Source organism: Metarhizium brunneum, chromosome 1 (assembly GCF_013426205.1).
Source record: "Metarhizium brunneum chromosome 1, complete sequence".
NCBI lineage: Eukaryota > Fungi > Ascomycota > Sordariomycetes > Hypocreales > Clavicipitaceae > Metarhizium > Metarhizium brunneum.
In genome coordinates, this window is record NC_089422.1 from 5506272 (window position 1) to 5529359 (window position 23088).

The 23088-nt window shown below is 53.0% G+C and overlaps 10 protein-coding genes across 10 annotated transcripts; 3 read left to right on the forward strand and 7 right to left on the reverse strand.

Annotated features, from left to right (window-relative positions):
- Positions 1 to 1192: 1192 nt before the first annotated feature.
- On the reverse strand, positions 1193 to 2778 carry ERG24 (Delta(14)-sterol reductase; the record flags this gene model as incomplete). Its single annotated transcript, XM_014693394.1, has 3 exons — positions 1193 to 2289; positions 2348 to 2652; positions 2711 to 2778. 3 exons carry the CDS (start codon positions 2776 to 2778, stop codon positions 1193 to 1195), a joined length of 1470 nt encoding a protein of 489 aa, XP_014548880.1.
- A 794-nt stretch (positions 2779 to 3572) lies between these two features.
- On the forward strand, positions 3573 to 4714 carry G6M90_00g016510 (uncharacterized protein; the record flags this gene model as incomplete). Its single annotated transcript, XM_014693393.1, has 3 exons — positions 3573 to 3925; positions 3983 to 4511; positions 4568 to 4714. The coding sequence occupies 3 exons, from the start codon at positions 3573 to 3575 to the stop codon at positions 4712 to 4714; spliced, it is 1029 nt and encodes a 342-aa protein (XP_014548879.1).
- Positions 4715 to 5109: 395 nt separating this feature from the next.
- Positions 5110 to 5767, reverse strand: G6M90_00g016520 (uncharacterized protein; the record flags this gene model as incomplete). Its single annotated transcript, XM_014693392.1, has 2 exons — positions 5110 to 5187; positions 5246 to 5767. The coding sequence occupies 2 exons, from the start codon at positions 5765 to 5767 to the stop codon at positions 5110 to 5112; spliced, it is 600 nt and encodes a 199-aa protein (XP_014548878.1).
- Positions 5768 to 6703: 936 nt separating this feature from the next.
- On the forward strand, positions 6704 to 7270 carry G6M90_00g016530 (uncharacterized protein; the record flags this gene model as incomplete). Its single annotated transcript, XM_014693391.1, has 1 exon — positions 6704 to 7270. One exon carries the CDS (start codon positions 6704 to 6706, stop codon positions 7268 to 7270), a length of 567 nt encoding a protein of 188 aa, XP_014548877.1.
- A 526-nt stretch (positions 7271 to 7796) lies between these two features.
- PATG (6-methylsalicylic acid decarboxylase) lies at positions 7797 to 8994 on the reverse strand (the record flags this gene model as incomplete). The annotated part of the gene is made up of 2 exons (XM_014693390.1): positions 7797 to 8753; positions 8821 to 8994. The coding sequence occupies 2 exons, from the start codon at positions 8992 to 8994 to the stop codon at positions 7797 to 7799; spliced, it is 1131 nt and encodes a 376-aa protein (XP_014548876.1).
- A 3050-nt stretch (positions 8995 to 12044) lies between these two features.
- Positions 12045 to 13114, forward strand: G6M90_00g016550 (uncharacterized protein; the record flags this gene model as incomplete). Its single annotated transcript, XM_014693389.1, has 3 exons — positions 12045 to 12074; positions 12124 to 12885; positions 12947 to 13114. The coding sequence occupies 3 exons, from the start codon at positions 12045 to 12047 to the stop codon at positions 13112 to 13114; spliced, it is 960 nt and encodes a 319-aa protein (XP_014548875.1).
- A 275-nt stretch (positions 13115 to 13389) lies between these two features.
- Positions 13390 to 14422, reverse strand: APA2 (Diadenosine 5',5'''-P1,P4-tetraphosphate phosphorylase 2; the record flags this gene model as incomplete). The annotated part of the gene is made up of 2 exons (XM_014693388.1): positions 13390 to 14211; positions 14291 to 14422. 2 exons carry the CDS (start codon positions 14420 to 14422, stop codon positions 13390 to 13392), a joined length of 954 nt encoding a protein of 317 aa, XP_014548874.1.
- A 311-nt stretch (positions 14423 to 14733) lies between these two features.
- Positions 14734 to 15779, reverse strand: scs3 (FIT family protein; the record flags this gene model as incomplete). The annotated part of the gene is made up of 2 exons (XM_014693387.1): positions 14734 to 14835; positions 14886 to 15779. The coding sequence occupies 2 exons, from the start codon at positions 15777 to 15779 to the stop codon at positions 14734 to 14736; spliced, it is 996 nt and encodes a 331-aa protein (XP_014548873.1).
- Positions 15780 to 17602: 1823 nt separating this feature from the next.
- Positions 17603 to 19444, reverse strand: TRI4_0 (Cytochrome P450 monooxygenase; the record flags this gene model as incomplete). The annotated part of the gene is made up of 5 exons (XM_014693386.1): positions 17603 to 17807; positions 17876 to 18042; positions 18115 to 18225; positions 18291 to 19144; positions 19210 to 19444. 5 exons carry the CDS (start codon positions 19442 to 19444, stop codon positions 17603 to 17605), a joined length of 1572 nt encoding a protein of 523 aa, XP_014548872.1.
- A 2219-nt stretch (positions 19445 to 21663) lies between these two features.
- G6M90_00g016590 (uncharacterized protein) lies at positions 21664 to 22620 on the reverse strand (the record flags this gene model as incomplete). The annotated part of the gene is made up of 1 exon (XM_014693385.1): positions 21664 to 22620. One exon carries the CDS (start codon positions 22618 to 22620, stop codon positions 21664 to 21666), a length of 957 nt encoding a protein of 318 aa, XP_014548871.1.
- Positions 22621 to 23088: the final 468 nt, after the last annotated feature.

Here is a 23088-nt window from a genome sequence, read left to right on the forward strand (position 1 = left end):
TATAATGGCGCTCACAACAGAGCGTAAACCACAAAAACGTACCAGGTAAGTAGTCATGACTCATGACTCATAAACTGGTGAATAACACAGCAGGGAATCCCCCGGTGGCCATGTCGAGCGGCAGCATGCGAGCATGCTGTGTTTCCCTTGCTGCGGAACATCAACCGCGTCTAGATGACGTTTCCCTTCCCGGCTTAACATGCCTTGATTCTCGGCTTAACTATGGTCTATATAATACTAGCTGCAGAATCGAATGTGGTAGAATTGCAGCCAAGTATGTGGGCTTGATTTTAGGTTAGTTTCCTAAACCACTTGTGTAAGTCATTATGAGGCTTGGCTGAAGAACACGCCGTCGCACAAACTTGCGATGCTCGTAGATGCTCGAGCATGCCGCTGTAAAATTTCTGAGCAAATTTCATCCAACGTCCCCCGGGCACTTGCTGTAATGAATAGACACATTCCTTATTCACTGGCTCAATAATTTGGCACTGTATTCTGCTGAATGGCCCATGTGGTCTGGTTGTTATTGTTGTTTGTTTTAGTCCAAGACCAACATTGAATGTTATTGTCTCATACGCGCAAAGACAAAGTGCACTACCCTATACATGTGTACTGCATACCAGACAAGGTTTCGCGACTTCTCCAAGACACAGTTCTCATTGATGTTTATCAGCTTTGTGTTGCAAGAAGAAGTGTCTTAAAATGTCGGTTGGCCTTGCACCTGTGTTCATGCTGTTGCCTACCAGACTCTTCCCAACATCTGCGCGAACGGGAGCTAGGATCCCTTCCCCTTCTGTTCCATCTCATCACCTACCAAAAGCATCCGGTCAAGCTTATTCAATTTATAATGGGCTGCACTCTCGACGTAAATGTCAGACACGCGGGGTTCTGTCGTTGGATTGTTCCAATGCACTTTCGTTGCTGGGCTAAAGATCGGATAAAATATCCGTGACGTCTAACGGCACGCAAAGCCAGTATAGATACAATTGTTGTTGATGCAATCTTATTAGGGTGCAAAGCTTATTAGTACAGCTCTAACAGGGTACATTGTCCCTCGTATCGAAAACCACAGTCGTGGTAAAGTCATGTTCAGATGTAGTCCGCCCAACCGTCCGGTTTGACTCAGACTCCCACTCTTCCCCTACTGGTATCGAGACCCTCTTGTCCTTTGTTTCTTCGTTTGCACAACCACCTAATAAATACCAGGGATGATTCTCCAACGCACAATCTTCTTGTATTTATCCCAGTCCTCACCGTACTTGCGATGGCACTTCTCGTCGTCGCGACGCTCACGATGAATAAGCAGCACGGCAAAGTATACAATGTAGAAGTAGGTAATGGGGACAGCCCAGCCTCGCGCATTGCCCTGAATAACCTCCCGGCCGTCCTTCATGATGTACGCGCCTTGGCCGGCGGCGCCTGCGCCAGCAGCCATAATCTGGTAGCCAGCAAGTCCGGTGGGGAGACTGTATGGCCAAGACTGGATCCAATCGCCAAGATAGTTGATGTGACGAGCGATTCCCCACCAGCCTGTGATTAGAAGCTTGCTGCCCGTGTTGGTCTCAATGTACTTCAGGTGAGCGACACTGGGGTCATTGGGGTTTGTGCGGAAAGTGTTCTTCTGGCTGTTGGCGGAGCGGAAGATGTAGAAGCCAAGGCTGATGAGGGAAAGGGTACCTGCGAGGCCGGCGGGACCAAGCGACAGAGGATGCACGGAGAGGTATCGAGTTTGCATGGAGTAGACAAAGGGCACCCAGACAAGGTCGCCAAAGGCAAGCATCATGCCAAAACCGTCAGTCGTGATGTCCATAGTTGTTAGAATAGCAGGCTCAAACCACCACGAATCTATTATGTAGAGGGCCTGCACAATCGTGATGCAGATGATGCTGTCGGTGACGAAGCCAAAGTTGCGGTACTGCTGAGCACACCAAGCGCAGTTAAGGATGATCCAGCCCATCATACCAGGTCTCAGCTCGCACCACTCCTTGAGGTCAACTTCTCCAATCAAGGGGATTGTGACGCGAGGGTTGAGCTCGCGGCCAATGAACCAGTCATAGAGCAGGTTGCCAGTGCAGCCGCCGGCTGCAAGCTCGCGAAATTGCGTGTTTCCAGGTTTGACGCTGAAGCTGCGGACGTACACAAAAGTGGCGATTGCATAGGAAATCCCGATATTTGCCGTCAGAATCTGGAGGTAGTTCTCGCTGATAAAGACCCAAACGGGGAATTCGACGCCTTGAGCAACAGTTCCGGCTGCGAGGGCTGCCAAAGTAGCCGTGTTGGAGTAGAACGCTGCCGGGTAATTAGCTGCTTGAGCACTCGGACGATTGGGAGCTGTGTAGCTACATACTGTTGAATCGGTACTTGAGACGGCCGCCGGAGCTCAAGACGGTCCCGTCTACCTCGGTCGCAGGCAAAACGCGGTACAAAATGAGGTTCAGCAAGTAGTAGGCAAGAACTGCACCAGTCGCTTCCCAGCTGGCGAGACCCCATATTCCATTCTGTGGCCAACCGACTTCAATCTTCAACTGCTCTAGTGACAAGGGGCGCGGACCTAGCAGCGATGGCGCAGGGCATCCGGATATGTCGTTGCACACGAAAGTGAAGACGTAGACGAGGATGGGTAGACCAAACGAGATGCCAAAGGCGCCGGGACTAAAGAAAAAAATCCAATCAGAACAGACTCTAGTGTTGATGGCTATGGATGACTTACGGGCCGAAGAACTCGTATCCGTGCTTAGCCGGAGGTGCAGACTTGGCCGCAGTTTTTGATGAGGACATGTTGCGAGCTGTATGACGAGTATTGCCTAAACGCGAAGCAGTTCGAAACGCCTAGATGGAGGGCTGGCCAATATGCAGCAGAAAAAGGAAGCCCAGCGCCTATTTAAGGCCGACTGTAGGCTTTTCAATGACTGTACGACGAGCGCTTGAAGACGTGACGACCAGGTGTGCGAAGACTGGCCCGGCTCCTCCTGAATCCGATGAAGGTCGCAAACTTCTGATTGAAGCTAGGGATCCGCATCGTCTCAGCGAGGGTTCAATGACAGCATTGAACCCGAAGCGGCTTAGCTCTCCCGGCAGGGAGATGAGCCCAAGCCCAGCAGGTAGCCAGCCGGATGAATTATTTTGCCGGGGCGGGCGAACATGAAGCCACACGCACTAAGCGGGAGCTTTGTTATGCGGCTGCGTTCGGTCACACCTTCTCTCAAGTCTGCCTGAAGTCAAGTTGCATGTGCACAGCCTAGGTTGGGAGCTTATTCGCCCACTTGATGTGGCCAGTTGTCGCAACCTAGAACAAATCGCGGAGCAGCCTAGTGGCTGAGACTTTTCACCAAAGGCACCGACCAACCTTTAGTGTCGTTCGCTACTTTTCACTGCAAATCGCTTGTTCCAATCTATTTGGCTTAATTTGTAGATTCTTCTTCTTTTTCTTCCTATTTTTGGCCAATGTTCAGAGAGCAATTGATGATAAGACTCCAACCAGACAGTACTCTATCGCCGCGCCGTGAGCGCTCATCCAACCTCGTCGAGCACGTTCCCTGCTAAGCCACGACAATCGCCTCACCTCCTACAAGATGCGAACGAGTTTCTTAAGTTCGGCACTGGTGGTCGCTTCGTTTGCCGCCGCAAAAGAAGCCCCATCATCGACCACGCATGCGCCAGCGTGCACTGCGACTGCGTCCTCCGGGACAGGCGGTTTCTTCGACCTGCGACCTGATACAGCTCACCCTTCCGAGAAGGGAAAGCAGCACAAGACGGCCCTTGCAAAAGACTACCATGCAAGAGGTTATGATTATGGCAAGAACTTTACTCTGAACATATGCGGAGCGGTTGTGGACCCCGTAACTGAGGTGGTGGGAATCTCCAAGAGCCAATGGACCAACGTCAGCGCATACTACATGTCTCATGGAAGCATCTATTCTATAGGGTTGGTCTGGCGAATGATTGCAACCAGAGTATTCGGGATACTAACCGTCTTGCTCAGATCCGAATCGATGGACTTGGTGAGTCGTGGCCGCAAGCTGGTCTTGCAGTATACCGGTGGCTCGCCGTGCGGTACCACCAAATCGAACAAGAGTACCCGGACTCCTTCATCGCCCTCAGCCAACTACAATTACGCAAACAAGGAGTCGGCCTTGACCAACCAGCCTCACCAGGTGGAAACCCTGAAAGACGACAAGGAAGAGAAATCGTCACGAAGAAAGTCCACTACCATTTCCTTCCTTTGTGACCGAGACCCCTCCAGCTCCCAAGCAAGCATATCGTTCGTCGGTGTCGACGAAGATGAATGCTCATACTTTTTCGAAGGCCGCTCTATTCACGCATGTGCGCAAGCAGAGCCACACAAGCCAGGAAGTGTAGGCCCTGGCAGCGTGTTTGGCATCATTTTGGTTGTCGCTTTCCTTGTGTACGTCCTCGGTGGTGTATTCTACAACCGAACCATCTCCAACGCACGAGGATGGCGCCAATTGCCGAATTATAGTCTCTGGGCAGGTATTTGGAGTTTCTTTAGTGTGCGTATACCTGGCAGACACCGCCTAGGGCGCAAGATACTAACCATGATTCCTAGGATATGTTCGTCATTGCATTTTCCTCGTGTGCAAGGTGTCTTCCCGGCCGACGAGGCTACAGCCATCTCAGTTCGAGTCCACGAAATCGAAACTCTGATGCAGAAAACCGACTCATTGACCAGTTGGACGAGGAATGGGACGATTAAACTGTTTCAAGTAAGGATTATTCTTTGAATCACATTTCTCGTATGTACTAGGGTATACTTTCTTCTTCGACAGTACCGAAGCACGGGATTTGTACCGTTTTTTGTGAGCATATCTGGCGTTTTTGGGATGGGACATGGAGAAAGACTTTTTTCTCTGTTTATTTGACGGTGCTAAACAGCGCAGATCTAAGAATACTAGACGAAATCTTGCAAAATTTTCTCTGAACACGGTGAGCCACGTTTTGCTTGGAGGCGTGACTTGACTGGTTGAACGTAACATCCTTCCCGTCTCGTGCCTCGTCCCTGGGACAAGGGCACTGTCCCGTGAGAGTGTCGACGATTGATGGAATCGAAACTGCTGCGAGCAACATGCGAAAGACCATTTGTAGCGCGGCCTAGTGGCCTGCGCTCTGCTCTCCAGCGGTGCAACCATTAACTTGGCTGGTGGTGGCTTTTCCCTTGGCGCTATTGATCTATGTGGCATCTATCGTCAGTATCTCCACTCTCGATTAAAATGTTTTGTTGTCATACCGTCATGGTGAGGAACTCGCTGTTCAGTCTCGAGACGTCCAGGCTATTGCGGCCGGAGCGCGAATTATCACCTATGAAGCCTAGGATATAATCTTTGGCAACACAAGGTGGGAAACAGGGGCCATGGAGACACCGATCGCGTGAGACTTTTTTACCAACACGATTGTCTAGACGACGGGCATCGCCGCTTATTCCAAGGACTCGACGGGAACCATGACGCGTTCTGACGACTCGAACGGCATTGGGCTGTCGTCGTCGGTAGAATCGAGAATCGAGGAATGGTACGTAGACTTCTTGATTGGTACCCGTGGTTTGTCGTCCTTGTTGGCGAGCTGGACCACGAGGGGCATCCGTGGTTTGTGGATGGGGGACTTGATTGCTGTCGAATTTCGGGGTTCCGCGTTGCGAATCCGTCGCTGGATCATGTGCAAGCACGGATCGATTTTGTCCACCGGAAGGGTTCTGGTTTGCATTCAGAGTATCGGCTTGCGCAAAGCTGTTTGCGCAAGCTTCAGCGCGCATGTTGGGCGACATACGAGGGTCTTTTTGGGTTGTGGTTGAATAGAAACGGAGTCTGAAATATGAAACGGAGCCTGAAATATCCGACAATAATGGACGCAAAGGAAGAGCAATGCCGCTCCATATATACAAGCTGACTTGGGTGGTGCCGTGCCTAGGTAAAGCTGGACGGGCTTTGGTTGTTCATCGATCAACATCGTATTGGCTTGGGACATCTACCCGCTCTACATCCGCCCAAGGCTTGAACACTTTGGAAACGGAAGCTGAAGAAGACAAAGGCCACGGGCGTTGTGTGAGATTCACACGGTTTGGCAAGAACGCAACACCAAGGACGAGGAGGACACGAGTTGCATATCGCGGAACAAAATGCGTGTATCGTGCTGGAGTGTCTTGCCTGTTCGAACATGTACCATTCATTACACTTGAGCTTGACCTCTCATTGAATCGGGTTTCTTCAGTAAGGGCAGCATGAAGACCAACGCCGTCCTTCTTTGTGCGACCTTGGATTCCGACGCAGAACCAGGGATTTCAACTGCGCATGGACGGATTGTAATCAGTTCCGTCAGACATGTGATGCCAACCATGAGAACGGACCATGTTCAAAAAGAGACATGGATTTCTTTGGACTCTGGCCCGTTAACGAAAACCTGCCCGGCCTCTCAACAAAGCCGGTTTTTGTTCCACAGCAGCCAGTTTTTTGAGCTCTTTCAACACCGCTACCATGTCTTTGTGCAAAATTCTTGCTCACTCCGAGCAGCCACCATTTCTGAAAGGATTGTTGGGACCGGAGGACCTGACTAACTCATCACGCTGGACAATACTTAACCGCGGGAACCGACCTCATGCAGTCGTCGGCTTCACTCATACCATCAAACACCAACATCCCTCACATCATAGGTCAACAGCATTGCCAGCCCTACAAACTAGAGAACGTCCAGCATGAGCGACAAAAAATTCCTATCAGCCGCCCGCTTCCTCGCTGAGGCTGTTCACGCTGCCGCCGACGATGGCAAGAAGAAGAAGAAGAAGAATGGCGACAAAACCTCCCAGCAAACCCCCGGCATGAGCAGCGACGACATCAAGGAACTCGGCTCTGTGGCTCTCGGTGTTTTCAAAAAGATTGCTGATACCAAACCCAAAAATGGCGACAAAAATGCCCAAAGAGCCTTCAGCATGAGCAGCGACAACATGAAAGAAGTCGCCCCCGTGCTCATCCATGCAATAGCCGAGTATGCGGATGGCAAGGCCAAGAAAGGCGACCAAACTGCAAAACAAGGCCTCGGCACGAGCAGCGACGACGCGACGGAATCCATCTCATCGCCTGTCGCGGCTGCTACCACACCTTCTCGGGCTGGAGCGAAAGACGGCGACAAAGCTACCGAACGGTCAGGAACAAAGTTGATAGCGAAGATGTTGAAGGAATCCATCAAGTTTGCGCCCAAAGTTGTCGACATTTTGGTCGAACAGCAGAAGAAGGCGTCGCAGGAAGCGTCCCGGAAAGCCTAGTAGTTCGATGACGACTCTGTTGAAGGCTGCTTCTGCCCGTTTGGGCAATGCCATTCGGTCATGCTGGTCCTGACAGCAAGAGCCGTTGTGTTACTCGGACGAATCACTTTACGTCCAGACTGGCCGGTTTCGACGGGCTTTCACGACACGAATCATCTGTCGGGGTTGCCGACCTCATCTTCATCATCTTGTCTGATCTGCTCTGTACTCTGGAAGTATCTGATCCGGCAGATTGCTATAATTTCTGTTTGTCCATGGCACGACGCAAAAGGCTCCACTAGCTTCGCGACCATGTTAAGTTTTGGGCTTGGGCAAAAAGTCCTTTATGTCGGTGGTGCCAGTCCAAGGATGAGTGCTTGCGCGTCGATTTTTCTTCACATCCACAGGCAAATTGTACTAGGAGTATACCATGTTCAAAGTCATGTCAATATATTATCATCAGCCACGCAAGCCTTCTCAATTATTGCCCCAACAAAATCCCCACTCAAAGCAGTCTCGTAGCCTCACACTCCCGTGACAAGAACCCTCAAACTCGACTTTCAAAAAGTCCATGTGCGTTGCCGAATCTCACAGCGTAGGCCTTTTCCTCCTCACCGCCAAATACCTCCTCCACGTCCCTGTCAAATGCAGATATTCCCGCGGCCGCCATGGCCCAAGGCGTAAAGGGCGTATCCGACCCCCACACGATATTCGTGTAATCGACCCATCGCACAAGCGACGGAATAGCAAACCTGGCTGGCCACGGGCCCGCAAGGTCAAAGTAGAAGCTCCTCGCGAGCGTCTCCCTCACAAACGCCTGCGTCAGATTCAGCCCGGGGTACAGCGAGCTGTAGCCGACGACGCGGTCGAGGGTGGGAACCAGGCCGCCCCCCGCGTGCGGGATGATCCATTTGATGCGTGCGAAGCGGCCCGGCACCTTGGAGTACAAGAGGTCGGCGAATGTGCGCGCCGTGTCGAAGGGGAAGTCGAGCGTCGGCGCGGCGAGTTGTCGATTCGCCACGGGCCGGTTCAGCGCCTGCCATTCCTTTTGCGCGACGGGGGGCGCTTCGCCGTTGGTGTGGAATCGTACGTGGTTATGCTCGGTGCACGGCGTCGTCGGGTGCTCGAAGACGGTGGCGTTCAGCTCGTCCAGCGCCTTGTAGACGGGGCTCAGGGCCGGGTCGCCGAGGTACATGCCGTAGTAGTTGGACATGAGGACGACGCCGTCTGGTTTTGGGTCGAGCTCGTGGAAGCAGTGGTGGATTTCGTCGAGGGCGGCCTGGATGTCTGGGAGCGGGAGCGACGCGAAGAAGCCGAATCGATGGGGGTGTTGGGCCTTGAGGCGCGATGCGTATTCATTGACCTGGCGGGCGAGCCTTGTGGCATTGGTGGTTGCGATGGTTGAGGGCACGGTGAGATAGACGCCAGGACTGGAAATCGACAAGTAGGCCTTGGTGATGTTTTGCGCATGCATAAAGTCCAAGTGTGTATCGGGGTCCCAGGCCTACATGGCGGAGGAGAGGGTGTTAGGGACGAAGGGCGTCTTGGTTTGATGGGTGAAGGAGACAAACCGGGATGGCGGGCATGCCATCGGGACCGGGTACGTGCCCGGCATCTCGAAGGGCTTGGGCGTAGAAGTCGGGAATGAAGTGAGCATGGACGTCGATCTTGCTCGTTGATGGATTGGAGACTGCTCCCGAGGAAGACGCAGCCAGAGAGCCGCCTAGGAGTGTAGAGGGCTTCATCGCAGCCTACGATGATGAGATGAGCCTAGGGTGTGTGCAATGTCGAGCTTGTACATGCGCTCGCCTGAAGAGTTCTTATCTAGCCTTACGTGAGATGATGACAACCCTGTGCCGAGTCTGCTGACTCCTGTACGACATGACGTTGGCTCGGTGATGATCCAAGACATGGGTGAATTCTCGCCTCCTGACCGTCGTGGAAGATGCTAAACACTGTCATTTCCCGCCATGGACAATGGCTCACCAGTTGACGTCCAAAATGGTGTCTTTGCTGTCGACTAACACGGCAGGGTAACACGTACGCGCCCGAGTTATTGAACAGCATGGCCATGTCCTCGAACAGTTTAGATACCTAGTACCTACCAGGCAGGTATGTATTCCACGCCGCCAAGTACTGTTATAAGTCATCTTGGCCCTCATGTCCAGCCTTTGAGGAACCAACCCTGGCACAACCACAGCTTCCTTGCCACGACTAAGTCTCAAATACTTGACCTCCACGGTTGGACAATTGCCACAAGTCTTGAGACCATCTTGCCACGGTTCTTCAGCAATAATTTCCGAGTTGAAGTGAATTTGCGAGGGGACGCAAGAGTTTGAGACTTGCGACTGCACCCAAGGCGTGTCACACAAGATTCGGACTCCCCCCCCTTGACGTGAGCCAACAAAAACCAAGCCAAGTTGGCCGGCACCATGCTGCTATCGAATCGGTACATTCCTGCGTAGAATGGACGAAAATGGCATATTCCGTTTGTGTCGAGTGCCAAAAAAAGAAAACCGCCGCGTCTACATGGTGCGCCGCCATGAACCCCGTTCCACGGTAGAATTTTCTCGCAGCCCGTTTCCCAGCCACGCCATTCGCCAAACATGGAAACCTGCATGGCCCAAGGACGATTTCGGACATGGGAAATCTGGGTCTCCAGGAAATTTCTGAGTCAGAACCGTGCTCTCGCAATAAAAGAGTCCCGGGCCAGCGGTTGCCGTTTGGATTGGTCGCCCTACGTGCCGGGTTTGATGCGGCAACTCTTGTGGAACCAAGTAAAAACCCTTTTTGGACGCGATATGCATGAATTGTCTTGTGTAACTTGGAAGCAGTTCCCACAGCGTCGAGTTGGGTCGTTTTGCAGCTCGTTGCGATGGCGTCCCAAGACTTGGCGAGCGAGCATGTATTTCGAAACTCGTCAGCCGTTGGCATACCCGGAAGGTGCAAGGAAGACGCGACAATGAAATCCGCGCAGTCAGGGCGCCGAGAGGAAAAAGACTGGACGGCGAACTGTTTGTCAGGAGACGTCACTGGCCCATGTTGGCTGGCCATGGCTCTTCTTCGCGGCAGCCGCTTGTACGACCTCTGGGAAGAATGACTTGCATATTGGGCATTTGGGAATCCACTTGCCGGCATTCCGGAACCGCCCTGGTGGGAGAAAAAACAGGGATTCGTGGTGGTTGGCTTTGGCGCAACGCACGAGATGATTTCGGGCTGGGTGGGTGGTTCGGTATCGCCACCCGCGAGACATGGTGTAACGGGGAGACGCGATATCTTGCAGTATGGAAGACGGAGGATGGAGACTTCTTGGCCAGACGGTTTTGGATTAATGTGTGGCGCCGTCTGTCTGTCCTGTTGTGTTGTGTTGTGTTCAAGAGAAGAGACGGGCACTGCAACGAGTTTATCTGTGGAACAACATGGCGATGGAAAAAGAGGCCAAGGAACGTTGATAAAGTTCTGAACTTCTGACCGTTGCCATCTGGTCAGCTGGCGTTGTATCCTGTGTGCGAGCCAGGCAGGCCGGACCAGAAGCCGACTTCTCAACTCGCCATGCAAAATCCCTGGCCGGTTTAATGAATTCCATGGACGCTCTGGAAATGATTGATAGAAACGTTTGAGCTGTGGCAAGGATGTGGCTCGGTCTGTCTCTAGCAACTACGGCACTAGGAGTAGAATCTAGATGGGTGGTGTATCCCACGAACCAACTTTCAAAATGTTGCTTCAAACATGATGTCCATTATTTGACGTAGAATAAGGGTCTGGTCTAGCTCTACGGGATATAGTCTCTGAAAGTACAAGGCAGCTAAGCAGCGAGGTCATACTCAGTGCTAGCTAGAAGAAGAGCAAAACGTATCCGAGACAAGGTTCGTGGCACGACCAGGATCTCATGCAGCTGGCACTAAAATCAAACTGTGAACCCTTAACCGCCATGATTCCGGTGCGTGCAAGGAACAGAGCCGGCAATCTATACGTTACACCAGACAAATGAACTATCCCTTTGGGATCTTGGTGCCTCAGCCCCCGGCATGTGCCCAAGCTTCTGGGGCTCAATGAACCGAAAGAGGCAAAGGTCTCACTTGGAAAAAGAAGCAGAATGCTATTTCCACTTGATTCACTGTATTGGCCTGGTGGAGAATGGGACTGCGAGGAACGAAACGGTCCAACACTGCATCAGGAATACCGGAAGAGCCAGACAACTTGACCTGTGAATTGAGCCGCAGCAACAATAACGTAGCCGCTTGATACATGTATGAATATGAATGGGAGCACAGGATCAAATACATTCGAGGCTTGGGGCCGACCCCTGCCGCTGCCAGCTGCCAGCTGTGCAGATAAACTTCACTTTACTCTCGGCTCACTTTACTTTCTGAATCTATGATTATTTAAGCCTGGCATCCCATCTCTTTCATCTGCTTTTCGTTTCTTCACTCACCTAACCAACTCCTGCTTTTAAATTTCTAGTTTTGCTTGCTCGCTTGTTCCTCCCTTGTTCTCTTGCACCTCGATTTGGACCACAAGTCAACACTACTCTTGTACGTGTAGAATTTCTTCATATCCCCTAAAAGCATTCACGACAACAGGCTCCACGAATTTGACCCATGAAAACACCAAATTCTCCCCCAGCACGGCCCTGTTTATCACGAGCACCCCTAGTTGTCCCAATATTAACTTTCCAAGCAGGAGCCTGAATCACCAGCACCGGCCCCAGCCTGCACATTCCCACATCGCGTCAAGACCTTGACAGTAGCAACGTGCGTGTATAGAGCTGCCTGCTTTCCTAAGCAATATCAACATGGCCTTTTATGAATGGGGACCCAACCAGGTACGTCTTGATCTCCTCGGCTTTCATTTCCAGCACTAATAAAATGTAGAGCTTCAACGAAGAATTCTTTACTCTGAGCCAGGACAAACTTCACTATGAGTCCGTCAATGAGGAATCACCTCTGGAGGAAACAATAAACGCGCCGTCAATCCCTCCCCCCATGATGAACTACCACCATAACGGGTTTCCTTTTACACCCCCCCCTGAAGCCCTTCCTGACCTCCATGATGGCATCCCTTTCAGCAATGAGGCTTACGGCTGGAATCCCTATCCCCTCTACGGGTTCGGTTTTCTCAATGCAAGCACGGCAATGCCAGCCGAGCAAGTATACCGCATGGCACCAAGTATTGTTCCCGCGACACACACAACATACAATGCGGTTCCTATGCCTTATTTTGGCATGGATCCCCTCGGCGGCAGTTACCTTGGAGCACGCTCCTTCTCACCGGCCTCAAGCACGGAAACTACCCTTGCGGCCGGTAGCATCTCTACAGCCACAGTGTCCCCTCCCCCGGCGAACCCAGACCAAGGGAATCATACCCCGGCCTCGGCTGCCTACGCCGAAGCCAGCCGGCCACATGCTGCCAGCGAGGCTCCAGTAGACCCTCTGCCGCCGGTTGAGTCTTCTGCTGCCCGTCGAGCAGAAGAAGACCGCATCTTGATGGAATGCAGAAGACTGGGCATGCCCTACGCGGCCATCCAGAAGAAGCTCGGGTCAAAGTTGGCAGAGTCAACTCTACGCGGTCGCGTCAGACAGTTCACCTTGCCCCCTAGGGATCGCGAAAGGAAACCAGCCTGGTCGGATAAAGATGTACGCCTCTGTGTGCCAAGCGCTCCGTGTACCTTGTCGTGCTCTAACGTGCTGGTGCTAGATTGAACTTTTGAAAAGAGCCGTCCCGCTCTATCGAAAGCCCGGCGGCAGGCCAAAGGTCTTCTGGGAACAAGTCGGCCGGTACATTCAAGACCATGGGGGGTCTCGCAAGTTCTCTGGCAAGACTTGCCATGCGAAATACAAAGAGGTGACGGGACGGGATTACTAATACCGGAAGCAAGAGAGGCCTCTCGACACGATGAGGGCACGTATCAAATTTCTTTTGTTCTTGGCTAGGAAGTTGTTTTTGTTTGGCCCACGGCTAGTTTTGTACACTTGATGTAAAGTAACGCCGCCGGAAGGCAAGGCGTCGAGGCTAATATCCACCGCATTATATAACATCGCTTGGTGACAGTATATCCACGGCACTGGTTTCACACCAGCCCAGACGCAAGATACAAGATGCAAGACAGCCAATCTACCGCGTACTCACACCGCCCTCTCCTAGACTTGTCCCGGCAGCCCAATCTTCCCCAGCACATCCGCCAGACAGCCAGGATTCGCCCGCAGCGCCTCCCACTCGTCCTCGCTCCTGACCAGCGCCGTGCCAGCCAGCACCGTCCCGTTGAGCGCGAGCCGGCCCACGTCCTGCCCCCCCCGGCCGCAGACCGCCGCGCCCTCCGCCAGCCTCGGGCAAATCACGAGCCGGTTCCTCGTCACGGCCATGTTGTAGCTCATCTCGCCCTCACGCGGCGCCCGCTCGCCGACGGCCCTGCGCGCCCGCCCGCACAAACGCACATACGCGCCGTGTACATCGGCGCCCGACATGCCCGGCGCTATGGGCTCCGAGAACACCGCAAACGGCGCCTGCTCGAGACGCCCCCCGTCGTGCGCCAAGACGTCCCACGGCGCGTGGCCGTCGTCGTCTCCTGACACCAGCCCGTCGCGCATCCTGGCAATGGGGAGCAGCTGGATGTGCCTGTGGGGCTGGCTGGCGCCCGAGTGCTCGCCGCTGTTGAAGAAGGCGAACAGCCCTTCGCCGTCGGCCCGCGCGAATGCCTCTATGCACGCGAGCGTGGCCTCCAGGTCGGCCTCTTCCAGCGCGTCGGTCTGCTGCTTGAACTCCTTTGTGGCGAGGATGAAGTGCTCTGGTACTATGGCGAACTTGTTGAGCACCAGGTAGTGCGATGGGCCGACGTCGGCAATGTACAGTGCCGGCGGGGGGTTGGCAAACGGATCAGACGGCTGGTTGGGGGACGGTGACGCATCTTGCTGCGGTGGTGGTTTGGGCTTGCTGGCGAGTGCTGGCGAGAAGCGGAGTTGGAACTTGGGGCTCGTCGTTTATGTTAGCATTTGGCGGATGCGGGAGCTGTTTGATGGTGAGGTGGAAACCGGGCGGGCTCACGGGGACCGAGTTGACGGGTAGGACGGTGACCTTTGTCGGGAAGTAATGCAGGTCGCCTCCCGAGAGGGCCTTTGCAAACGTGGTCTTGACGAGTGACGGGAGGTTGGATGGTGCGCTGAGTGCGCGGGCCATTGTGGTAAAGGCGGAAATGAACGAATGGCGTATGAGTCCGAGGGTGAGAGACTGAGAGTGAAGCTGGCCGTGATGGTTTTAGGGCCGCCTTGTGCTGGTGGGGCTGCACGTGTTTGGACTTGGTCTTGTTCGCATCACGACATCGTACATGTGTGCTTGGAGGAGTTCCAACGTTGAGCTTTTGTTTACGGTGATGATTGTCTATTATTATTCTACTTGGTCTTGGTCTAGGTCGTTGGTTGTGGTTCGCGCCCTCACCCGCCAAGGGCTGCTTTGGCCACGCTTCATGCAACAAGTCCATCAGACTCTCCTTATACCCCGGGCAATCCAATTACTGCTCTCACAGCGGGTACGACCCGAGGAACAATATATACCAGATACACTCCGACAAGAGCCGTCAGTAGTCCGGTAAGCTGTCAATGGTTAGCCTCACCCAACTAGTCTTACAAAACTGTCGACGTACCTTCTCAAACCACGTATGGAAATAAATTGCCGTCATCAACAGCATCCACAGATTCAAGCCCGCCACTCCAAGAGCCGTCCTTGTCCCAATTCCAAGGGCGTATCCTCCTCCTTGCCCGGCGGCCGTCTCAGCCTCGACATTGGCGCTCTTCACCGCCCCATCAGGCAAGACGATGCATCTCTCCTCGGCCAATCTGCTGCTCCATCTGCTTACCGCCCACCCAATCTCCTGAGCCAGGAAACACGTACCCAGCACCAGCAGAAATACATGTCCCGAGATGTCATGTCCACCGTTCCACTTCCCGCCGGCTGCCTTGCATGCCACGGCGGTGAAGGCCTCGCCGATATCAGCGCTGCCCTGCAGAACATCCCGCTCAGCCATGTCGCATTTCCCACCCGTCCACCTGAAGCCGCGGTCAATCATGGGCGGGCCGAAGCACCACTGCGTGACCAGGAACCACCACGCCGTGACAGCCGCCCAACGCAGCACCGCCCGTAGTCGTCGTGGCGTAATGTCCAGACCGCCGGCACCACCACTAGGGTGCGTAAACAGGAAGAAGTAGAATGCGAATGTAGTCCATCCCCAGCCGCGCTTCACAAAGACCACGTTGAAGATATTGGACTTGCGGGCAAAGTAGCTGGGCGCCGCGGAGGGGTCTTGCGAGTGCGACTGCGTCATGTGGTCGTAGTGCGCGGAACGGGTTTCGGGAGACAGGACAGAGAATAGAGTGCCGAAGACGAGGACGAGAGGGAAGACGGCGAGTAGGAGGCGCTCGGTCGGCGTTGGGAGCAGAGGCGGGTTGCGAGGCGGCGACAAGTTCTGCGGTTGCCGCGCGGTTGAGCCCGTGGCGGTCGGTTCCATGGACGAGCCTGCGCTGCGCCGGGTCGTTACCATGATGGTTGCAATGAAGCGAGTGCGGGTTAGGGAGAGAGGAGACAAGGTCAAAGGATGGAGCGCAACTTCATGGCGTGAAATGCAATCTCGGGTGCGGGATGGATTGCTCGCGCGATGAGAAGTGGAAGGCGGTGGAAGGCGCAAGATTGTTTAGAAGTCGGTGACGTATTCGACGCCAAGATCCGCCTGCATAATTGGGAACGCTGTGTGGCGCAGGGCCAGTTAACGCCACGAATCACTCGCCACGTTTAGAAATCTGAACTAGCCGCGTGAAAATGTTGAACCTCGCACGACGGCTGAGTCTGCACTTGCTGCTGGCCACTCTGTCGGTTCGGTGTAACAGCCATCTATCCAGGGACGCTCGAGGCCATCGTTGGCCGCTTGTGGTCGCACCGGCGCCTTTACTATTCAAACTTGGTAGACAGCCAAGTCCGTGGATTGAGCAGACCGGCTCCCGGACTAGGCTTGAGGCATTGACAAGTCACTACGGTTACCTGGAAACCCTACCAGTTGACCTTTTGTGGTGAGAAAAGGCACAGAGATGGTCAAAACGAAACCCTAGTCGAAAATTATACGATATCCCGTACTCCGAATCTAGATGCCGTGGCGGCAACAAGTGGGGAATCGCGGCTGTGGCGACATCATGATAATGTCACCGCGGCCTTTCTTGGCTGTCTCTTCTGCAGGCGGCACGACGGCACGCGTATCAAGCCGCAAGCCGCCATCTCACCCGGCCGCCGTCGACAGATGTTAACCACACCCTCAACAAGCAACTCCTCCTATCAAGGCTCCCCACGTGTCGAGGTCGAGCAGAGAGTCAAACGCCCCGCGGTCGACTTCTTCTGAGGCCGGACCGTACTAGAGTTGCGGCCCGGTCGACAATGTCGACATGGAGGCATGTGAATCACGGGCGGCTGGCTAGATACCCTGCTAGCGTGATGATGTGGAAACGCCATGGCGGCATGGACAAATCGAGCACGACAGTCGATATCTCTTCTTCACCGCGGTGTATATGAGGCGAAAGAACACAACACTGCAAGGACAGTTTCTCCTCGACGCATGTTCAAGTCTGACATGTATCGTCAAAGTACCGGACAGATTTGACAAAGCTTTCCTTGCTGTAATCTTTCTACGAGCTCCCTGAGAGCTGTCAAATGCTGCGAGTGGCCTTGTTCAGCCGAGCCCCCACTACTACTGGCAATTTATGACCGATCAGTTCATTACCCCGGACGCCCATACGGAGTACATATGTACGTACATATCAACTGGTAGTCCCTGAAACCCCGGGAAAGAAGATTGCCTGGCTTCTGAATGTCGGGTAATTGTACGGAGTACTCCGTACTGATGTGGTGGGGAGCAAGAGTCAGTGGCCTCGTTTCCACCTCACGACGCATTAGAAGGCACCAAGTACCAGTACCTGGTGTATTATGAGCCGATCTAGGTGCTGTTATCGCTCTACTGGACACGGGACTTCCAAGCACCTGGACTGACGTTGCCTGCGTCATGCATCCCAGTCTGACAGCCACCTCGAGCACTTGAACTCTGAAACCTCTCTTACATCCCCAAGCCGGTCACCGCCTGTCCAACCTTTTGTCGCCGGTGTTCTTGCTCAATGCCACCATGGGAATCTTGATTATCTAAAATCTTGCGACATTCTCCGCGTAGTAATTCTAGCACGTGGCCATCTTGAAATGAATCTAGGTATAATACACCATCTGACAGGCATGCCACAGAAAACAAGACCCCCCAGAACTCGGGACCATTTCAAATACCTTGGGCCGAGATGCGGTTCTCACAGTCAAAGAATCGCCCGCATCATTATTCTACTGAACGGATTCCGCCCCGATTTTACGCTTGACCTTGACAGTAATCTCCCCTCTTGGATTGTCCATATTCTTACACTTGCTCGGATAACCGACGGTGCGAATGTGATGAATGCGGACGTGGTCTATGGTCGTGTCGTAAAGTTCCATGTCAAAGGTGCTGACAAGCATCGCGATTGTCAAATAGAGCTCCGTATATGCCATCCTGCAGAAACGCACATGAGCCCTACCATCTCCGGCACATGCCGTGCAGCAATTGTACAAAATACTTACTGGAGGCCAATGCACTGCCTGCTGCCTTTGGTAAAGTTGACGAGATATTTACCGAGCGGGAAGCCGTCTTTGGCTGCTTGTATCCATCGATCGGGATTAAAGGAGTGCGGGTCGGGGTAGATTGTCGGATCAGTATGTACAAAGTACGACGACTGACTAACGGGGGTCTATACTCGGCATCAGACACTGTTGTTTCAGTGTAAAACATACAGAAATGTAAACCAGGAACTGCGTCTTACGCCCGGTGGGATCGTGAATCCGTTGTACTGCAGTGATTCATGGGCCGCCACGCGGGGAAGGCAGGCAACGACGCCGAATGACAGGCGCAAACTCTCGTGGACGACACCGCTCTAAAGCATCATTCATCGTAAACAGGTATCCTAGGTCTCTGTACCAGGAGCTGGCCCAGGCTTACCAGGTAGGGAAGCAGCTCGAGGTCGGACGAGGAGTACCCCCGGCCGGGGGCCAAGACGACGGAGCTCAATTCTTTGCGTATCCTGCGCACGTGTGTCTGGTCATCTAGGAGGTAGAACATGCCGACGCTAAGGGCCCTCGAGGTAGTTTCTGTGCCGGCGAACACGATGACGTTTCCCTCGTCCAGCAACCGGTCAATGTCCCTCTCCGCAGGCGGGATCTTGGTATCTATGAGAGCCGACATGATGACCGAGCCCGACTCCACGCCGTCCTTTGTCTCGGAGGCGGCGAGAATCTTGCGCCTCATTTCTTCCCGCACCACGAGAAACTCTGCAAACGGCGGTAGTATCGCGCGGATGATGCATACTGGCGTCATCTGCATCACGGGCAGCAGCCAGGGGACGAATCGTGTGAAATTGGAAATATGGACCAGACCTAGTATAGCTTCAGTGACGGCGTTCTTGTAGTCCGGGATATCAAGATAGTTGAAGTGCTCCCCGTAGAACCGCTGCGTGATGATGTCTGCGGTGAGCGACGAGAAAGCCCAGTCGAGGGGCACCGTTGCTCCCGTGTCGGCGGCAGATTCGAGCCGTTGGCAGAGCCTGGCGATGCGCTCCGAGATGAGCGGCTCCGTGGCGACGACGGCGCGCTTGGAGAAGAAGGGGTTGAGGTAGTTTCGCCGCGCGCGGTGTTGGTGGTGATCAGTCGTTGCGAGAAGCGACGACGGCACGGCGGCGAAGGGACCGACGGCCGAATCGGCCTTGTTGACGATTCGGCCGCCCCCGGCGTAGATGTTGCTGTAGTAGCTGGAGTCGCGTATGTGCAGCTCGTGTGCGTTGATGCGAACGATTGGCCCTGACATGAGGAGGCGGATGTTAGTTTGTAGGACGGGGATGCTGGCTGTAGGGCTTTGGAACTACCGTATTTGTCGTGCATCTTGCCGATTTCCCAGAGAAACTGGCCGTCTTGAACGACGTCGTACCAGAATTCGTGAAACGGTCCCAGAACCGCCAGCTTGGGGCCGGGGAAGTGTCTCAACGGGTGCAGGTACAAGTTGTATAGGCATGTGCAAATGTAGATGCATGTGCTTATCGCCAGACCAGCCCAGAGTAGAGAGCTCAACTCCATCTGTCCACTAGTGAATATACCGAGCATGGCGAGGATTGTTTCTCAGATGGCTTAACTTGAGCCTGGAGAACTGAGCGGCGGATACACATCGTCGTTGGGAAAATTGCCAGCATTTGTAGTTTCCCAACTCATGCCTCTGGTGCACTTATGCAATGCCCACCAGATTTCATTGAACTGCATGTAGGTGCCAGTCTGATGCAACATGCGAACTGCTGTCTGCCTTGTTTATTGCAGATGTGTGCAGGCGGCCCTGAAAGAGTCCCAGTCACTACATATGTAGCGACGACCACGTCACAGGCTCCGATACATATCCATGCTCTCTCCCGCCCGGGTTGAATCCCGATACAGAAGAGTGTGACGTGGCGTTTGTGGCTGGCAATCTGGTGCGTGGTAGTTTTCACAAACTGGTACGCACGAGGATATTATTATCTCTTTTCTGCATCGATTGGTGTCACGACGGGGACGCAACGTGGTCAACTTGACGTATGTCTTAGAAAACGTACATCTACAACAGGTATATGCAATAGTACAATGATACAAGAAGGAACGATAGGAACATTACACAAGTCTTGAGTCGACGTTTGAATCCATGACACACTCGAGTGTTGAATCAATGTATTCCCGCCCCAGCCCGTTCTGCGCCCGTCCCAGTAGGATTGTTGCAGGGTCCAAGGACGGCATTTGTCCTGGTTTGTCTGATGCTGCATACGGTGAGGAGTAGCCCGTACACCGCAACATGGCAAGAAATGTGATTAATCCCTTTGTGACCAAGTTCTGCCGCAAAAGCAAAAATTCCCTTTCTAGTTGGCGTTGACTCATGCGACCGTGACACCTAGCCCCCGGTCCGGTCATGATCATAAAGCATTAGCCGTTCAACATGTTTTCTTACATACTACTTGACAGAAGATATATACAACTCCAGTCTCCAAATCAAGTGCATCTCTGTCCCGCGTGGATTGCGTTCCACTCTATGGATTCCATCAGCCGACAACCTTGACCACATGCTGCACCATAAGCGAACTGAGTGGGTAGAGCATGATTGGTACCTACGAATCGAATAACAGTGGACTAGTCCTCGATTAAGTCAACCTGGCCACGGATTCGGCCAAGGGAAGATGGATAGAGCGGCAAGGCGGGAGTAGTAAGTAGACACGAGTCTTGATGGCACAGCGTGGTTACAAGGTGCCTGCGTCCTTTGCTGGCTTTAGAAGAAAGTACCCGCGGAAGTTGCACATTGACGTACTTTGAGAACTGCAGTGTAGCAAAACTCTAACACTTGTTTGGGGAATGATAGAAGAATAGCCTTCTTGGAGAAGTGTGACGAGAGTCACGAGACTAAGAAGCCCTATCAGTCAAGGACTTGAAGCGGACTCGTACGGGAATAAGGTTAATGCAGGGCCCAACAACTTGGTCGACTCCTGTTACACGGTTGGCTCACAACAAAGGGCGTTGGGCTAACAAAGGTTACACAACAACAAAGGCAAAGGTCACGAGCCCCGAAGTCGCTCTTAAGCGAGGGCTGCCTCAGACATAAGCCCTCACTGACTGTTACACGGATGACACGTTGCCATGAAGGCACGGGCCGAACCTTGAACCCGACAATAGTTACACAAGGGCTCTGATCACGAGACCTAGGGCAAGGTCCCTCACCGCTTCTTAATATAAATAAAGGTCTTCTGCCCTCAGGGCCCCAAGGGAAACCGAGGACTTTTGATATTAAAGCAAAGTATTAGCTGAATATGAACACTGTTCTAAGCCCCTAAACACAGGCCCTTGTCACACTGACTTCTTGTATTTATAGGGACCTTCTGCCCCTTTAGTTGTCGTGAAACCAAGGACATTGATATCCTAAAGTTAATTATTATAGTCTGAATAGAATACTTCGTTCCAAGCCCAGTTACCCTGCCCTTGACATAGCTCCATCAAGAGGCAGGTTTCGACCAGAAACTACATGTAAGCGCACAAGGTCCGAAGGTTTTGCCAGAACAAACATGGAAGCGCCCTTGGCCAAAGACGCAAGAATTATGCCGTTGAGAAACGCTTGAGCTGCCAACGGGTAATGACTGGTCGATGTATGCACATTAAGCCCTTTCATTCGGCCGCGGACATGGGGAACTTGGAAGGAAGTTTGAATCAATTTCCTAACTAGTACTATCAGAACACATACGTCCTTCTCATGGTATTCCTGTCGCGGGTATTGCAAGACGATCCAGCCCATACCGAGTTGTATTGGAATCTCAGTCTCTTCAAGGCTTCTGCAACTGGTTGAGACCCCAAACTCTACCCAGGTTGGCCAGTTCAGAACCAACTTTCAGCTTCCTAAGCTCTTGTTGATCTATCTTCATTCCGTCCAGGTCACTGCCTATTGGATCGGCACTTGGATCGAAAATGATGGGATCGTCGACGGCAGTTCTGCGCAGCCACCTATTTGTAAGCTCCTCAAGACGATAGCCAAACCCTCCCCTTGCCGCAAATCCAAACTTTGCCTGGAATTTACCCGTCCCCGTGCGCTGCAGGAGAATTGCAACACGAAATTTCGGCGGCACCCCTGCATTGTCCTTCTTGTTTTGGATCAAATTCCACCAGACCCTATAAGCACACCCGTTTTGGTCGAAGTTTCTCCCTCCAAGACCCTGGTCAAAATATCGACGGCTGTAGGTCGACTCCCTCTCCTGGCCGAAAGAGACTTCGCCTGGCTTAACGCCAGCCACTTCGGGAGAAAGCTTGACTTCCAATTGAGTCTTTTTGCTCTCCTCTGAAGCCATATAATTGAACCTGACAGGTTCCTCGAAGGGTGCGTAAGCGATGACCGAAGGGCATGTTCCTCGGCTGAAACTTCCCGCAGCCTCAGCTTGCTCAGCTGGTGTTAGGTACTCGGAGAATTCAAAACTGGTGTCCACGGTTGAAAAACGAGCGCCTTCCTTTGTAATCATGATGGAATAGTCCACTATGATCAACGACGCTGGTTGTTTAGTCTGAATATCCATCGTCCCGTGGATGCATGTTCGTAGAAGGACCTGGATCTTGTAGGGGCTTGTGGGATTACGATCGGTTATCACCATCCGCTGAATCTGGTCCGTCGGTGTATTCTTCTGCCTGATCGTGCCTTCGTCCAACGAGGCTTCAAAGAGGTTGAGTGTCACGCCTGTTTCAAGCTGCCTCTGGTCCAGCATGTCGTTTCGTGGTGTCGAAAGACTTGGCATCGTTGATACAAGTTCGTCGGCAAACCGTACAGAGAGTGTTAGCCGTGTAGACAAGCAGGGGAGTTGGGAGATGAGGATGTCCGCAGAAGCGATATTGCTTTTCTCATGCGGCTGATCCCCTGACTGAGGGGTTTTTCTCCGTGTTGTCATCTTTGCCCAATTAGAAGCACATGTTGGTGTATGACAGTCATCCTGCACTGAAAACAAGATTACGAGTAATACAAAACCATGTTTTACTGTAATTCTAATTGGCCTGCGCTGGTTCTTTCATACTGCAGGCCCTCATAGAAGGCTCCAGGCATCAGAATTCTTGCTGCCCAAAGATGCCTAAGGTATTGCACAGACACTACGATCAAGAAATAGAAAGGAGTTTTCGCCGACTACAATTCAGATCCAGTGTTCATACACCGTCCTTGCAGCACACCATCCCGCGGTTAGTGTCAATTGAGTCTCGTGGAACGCGCATTT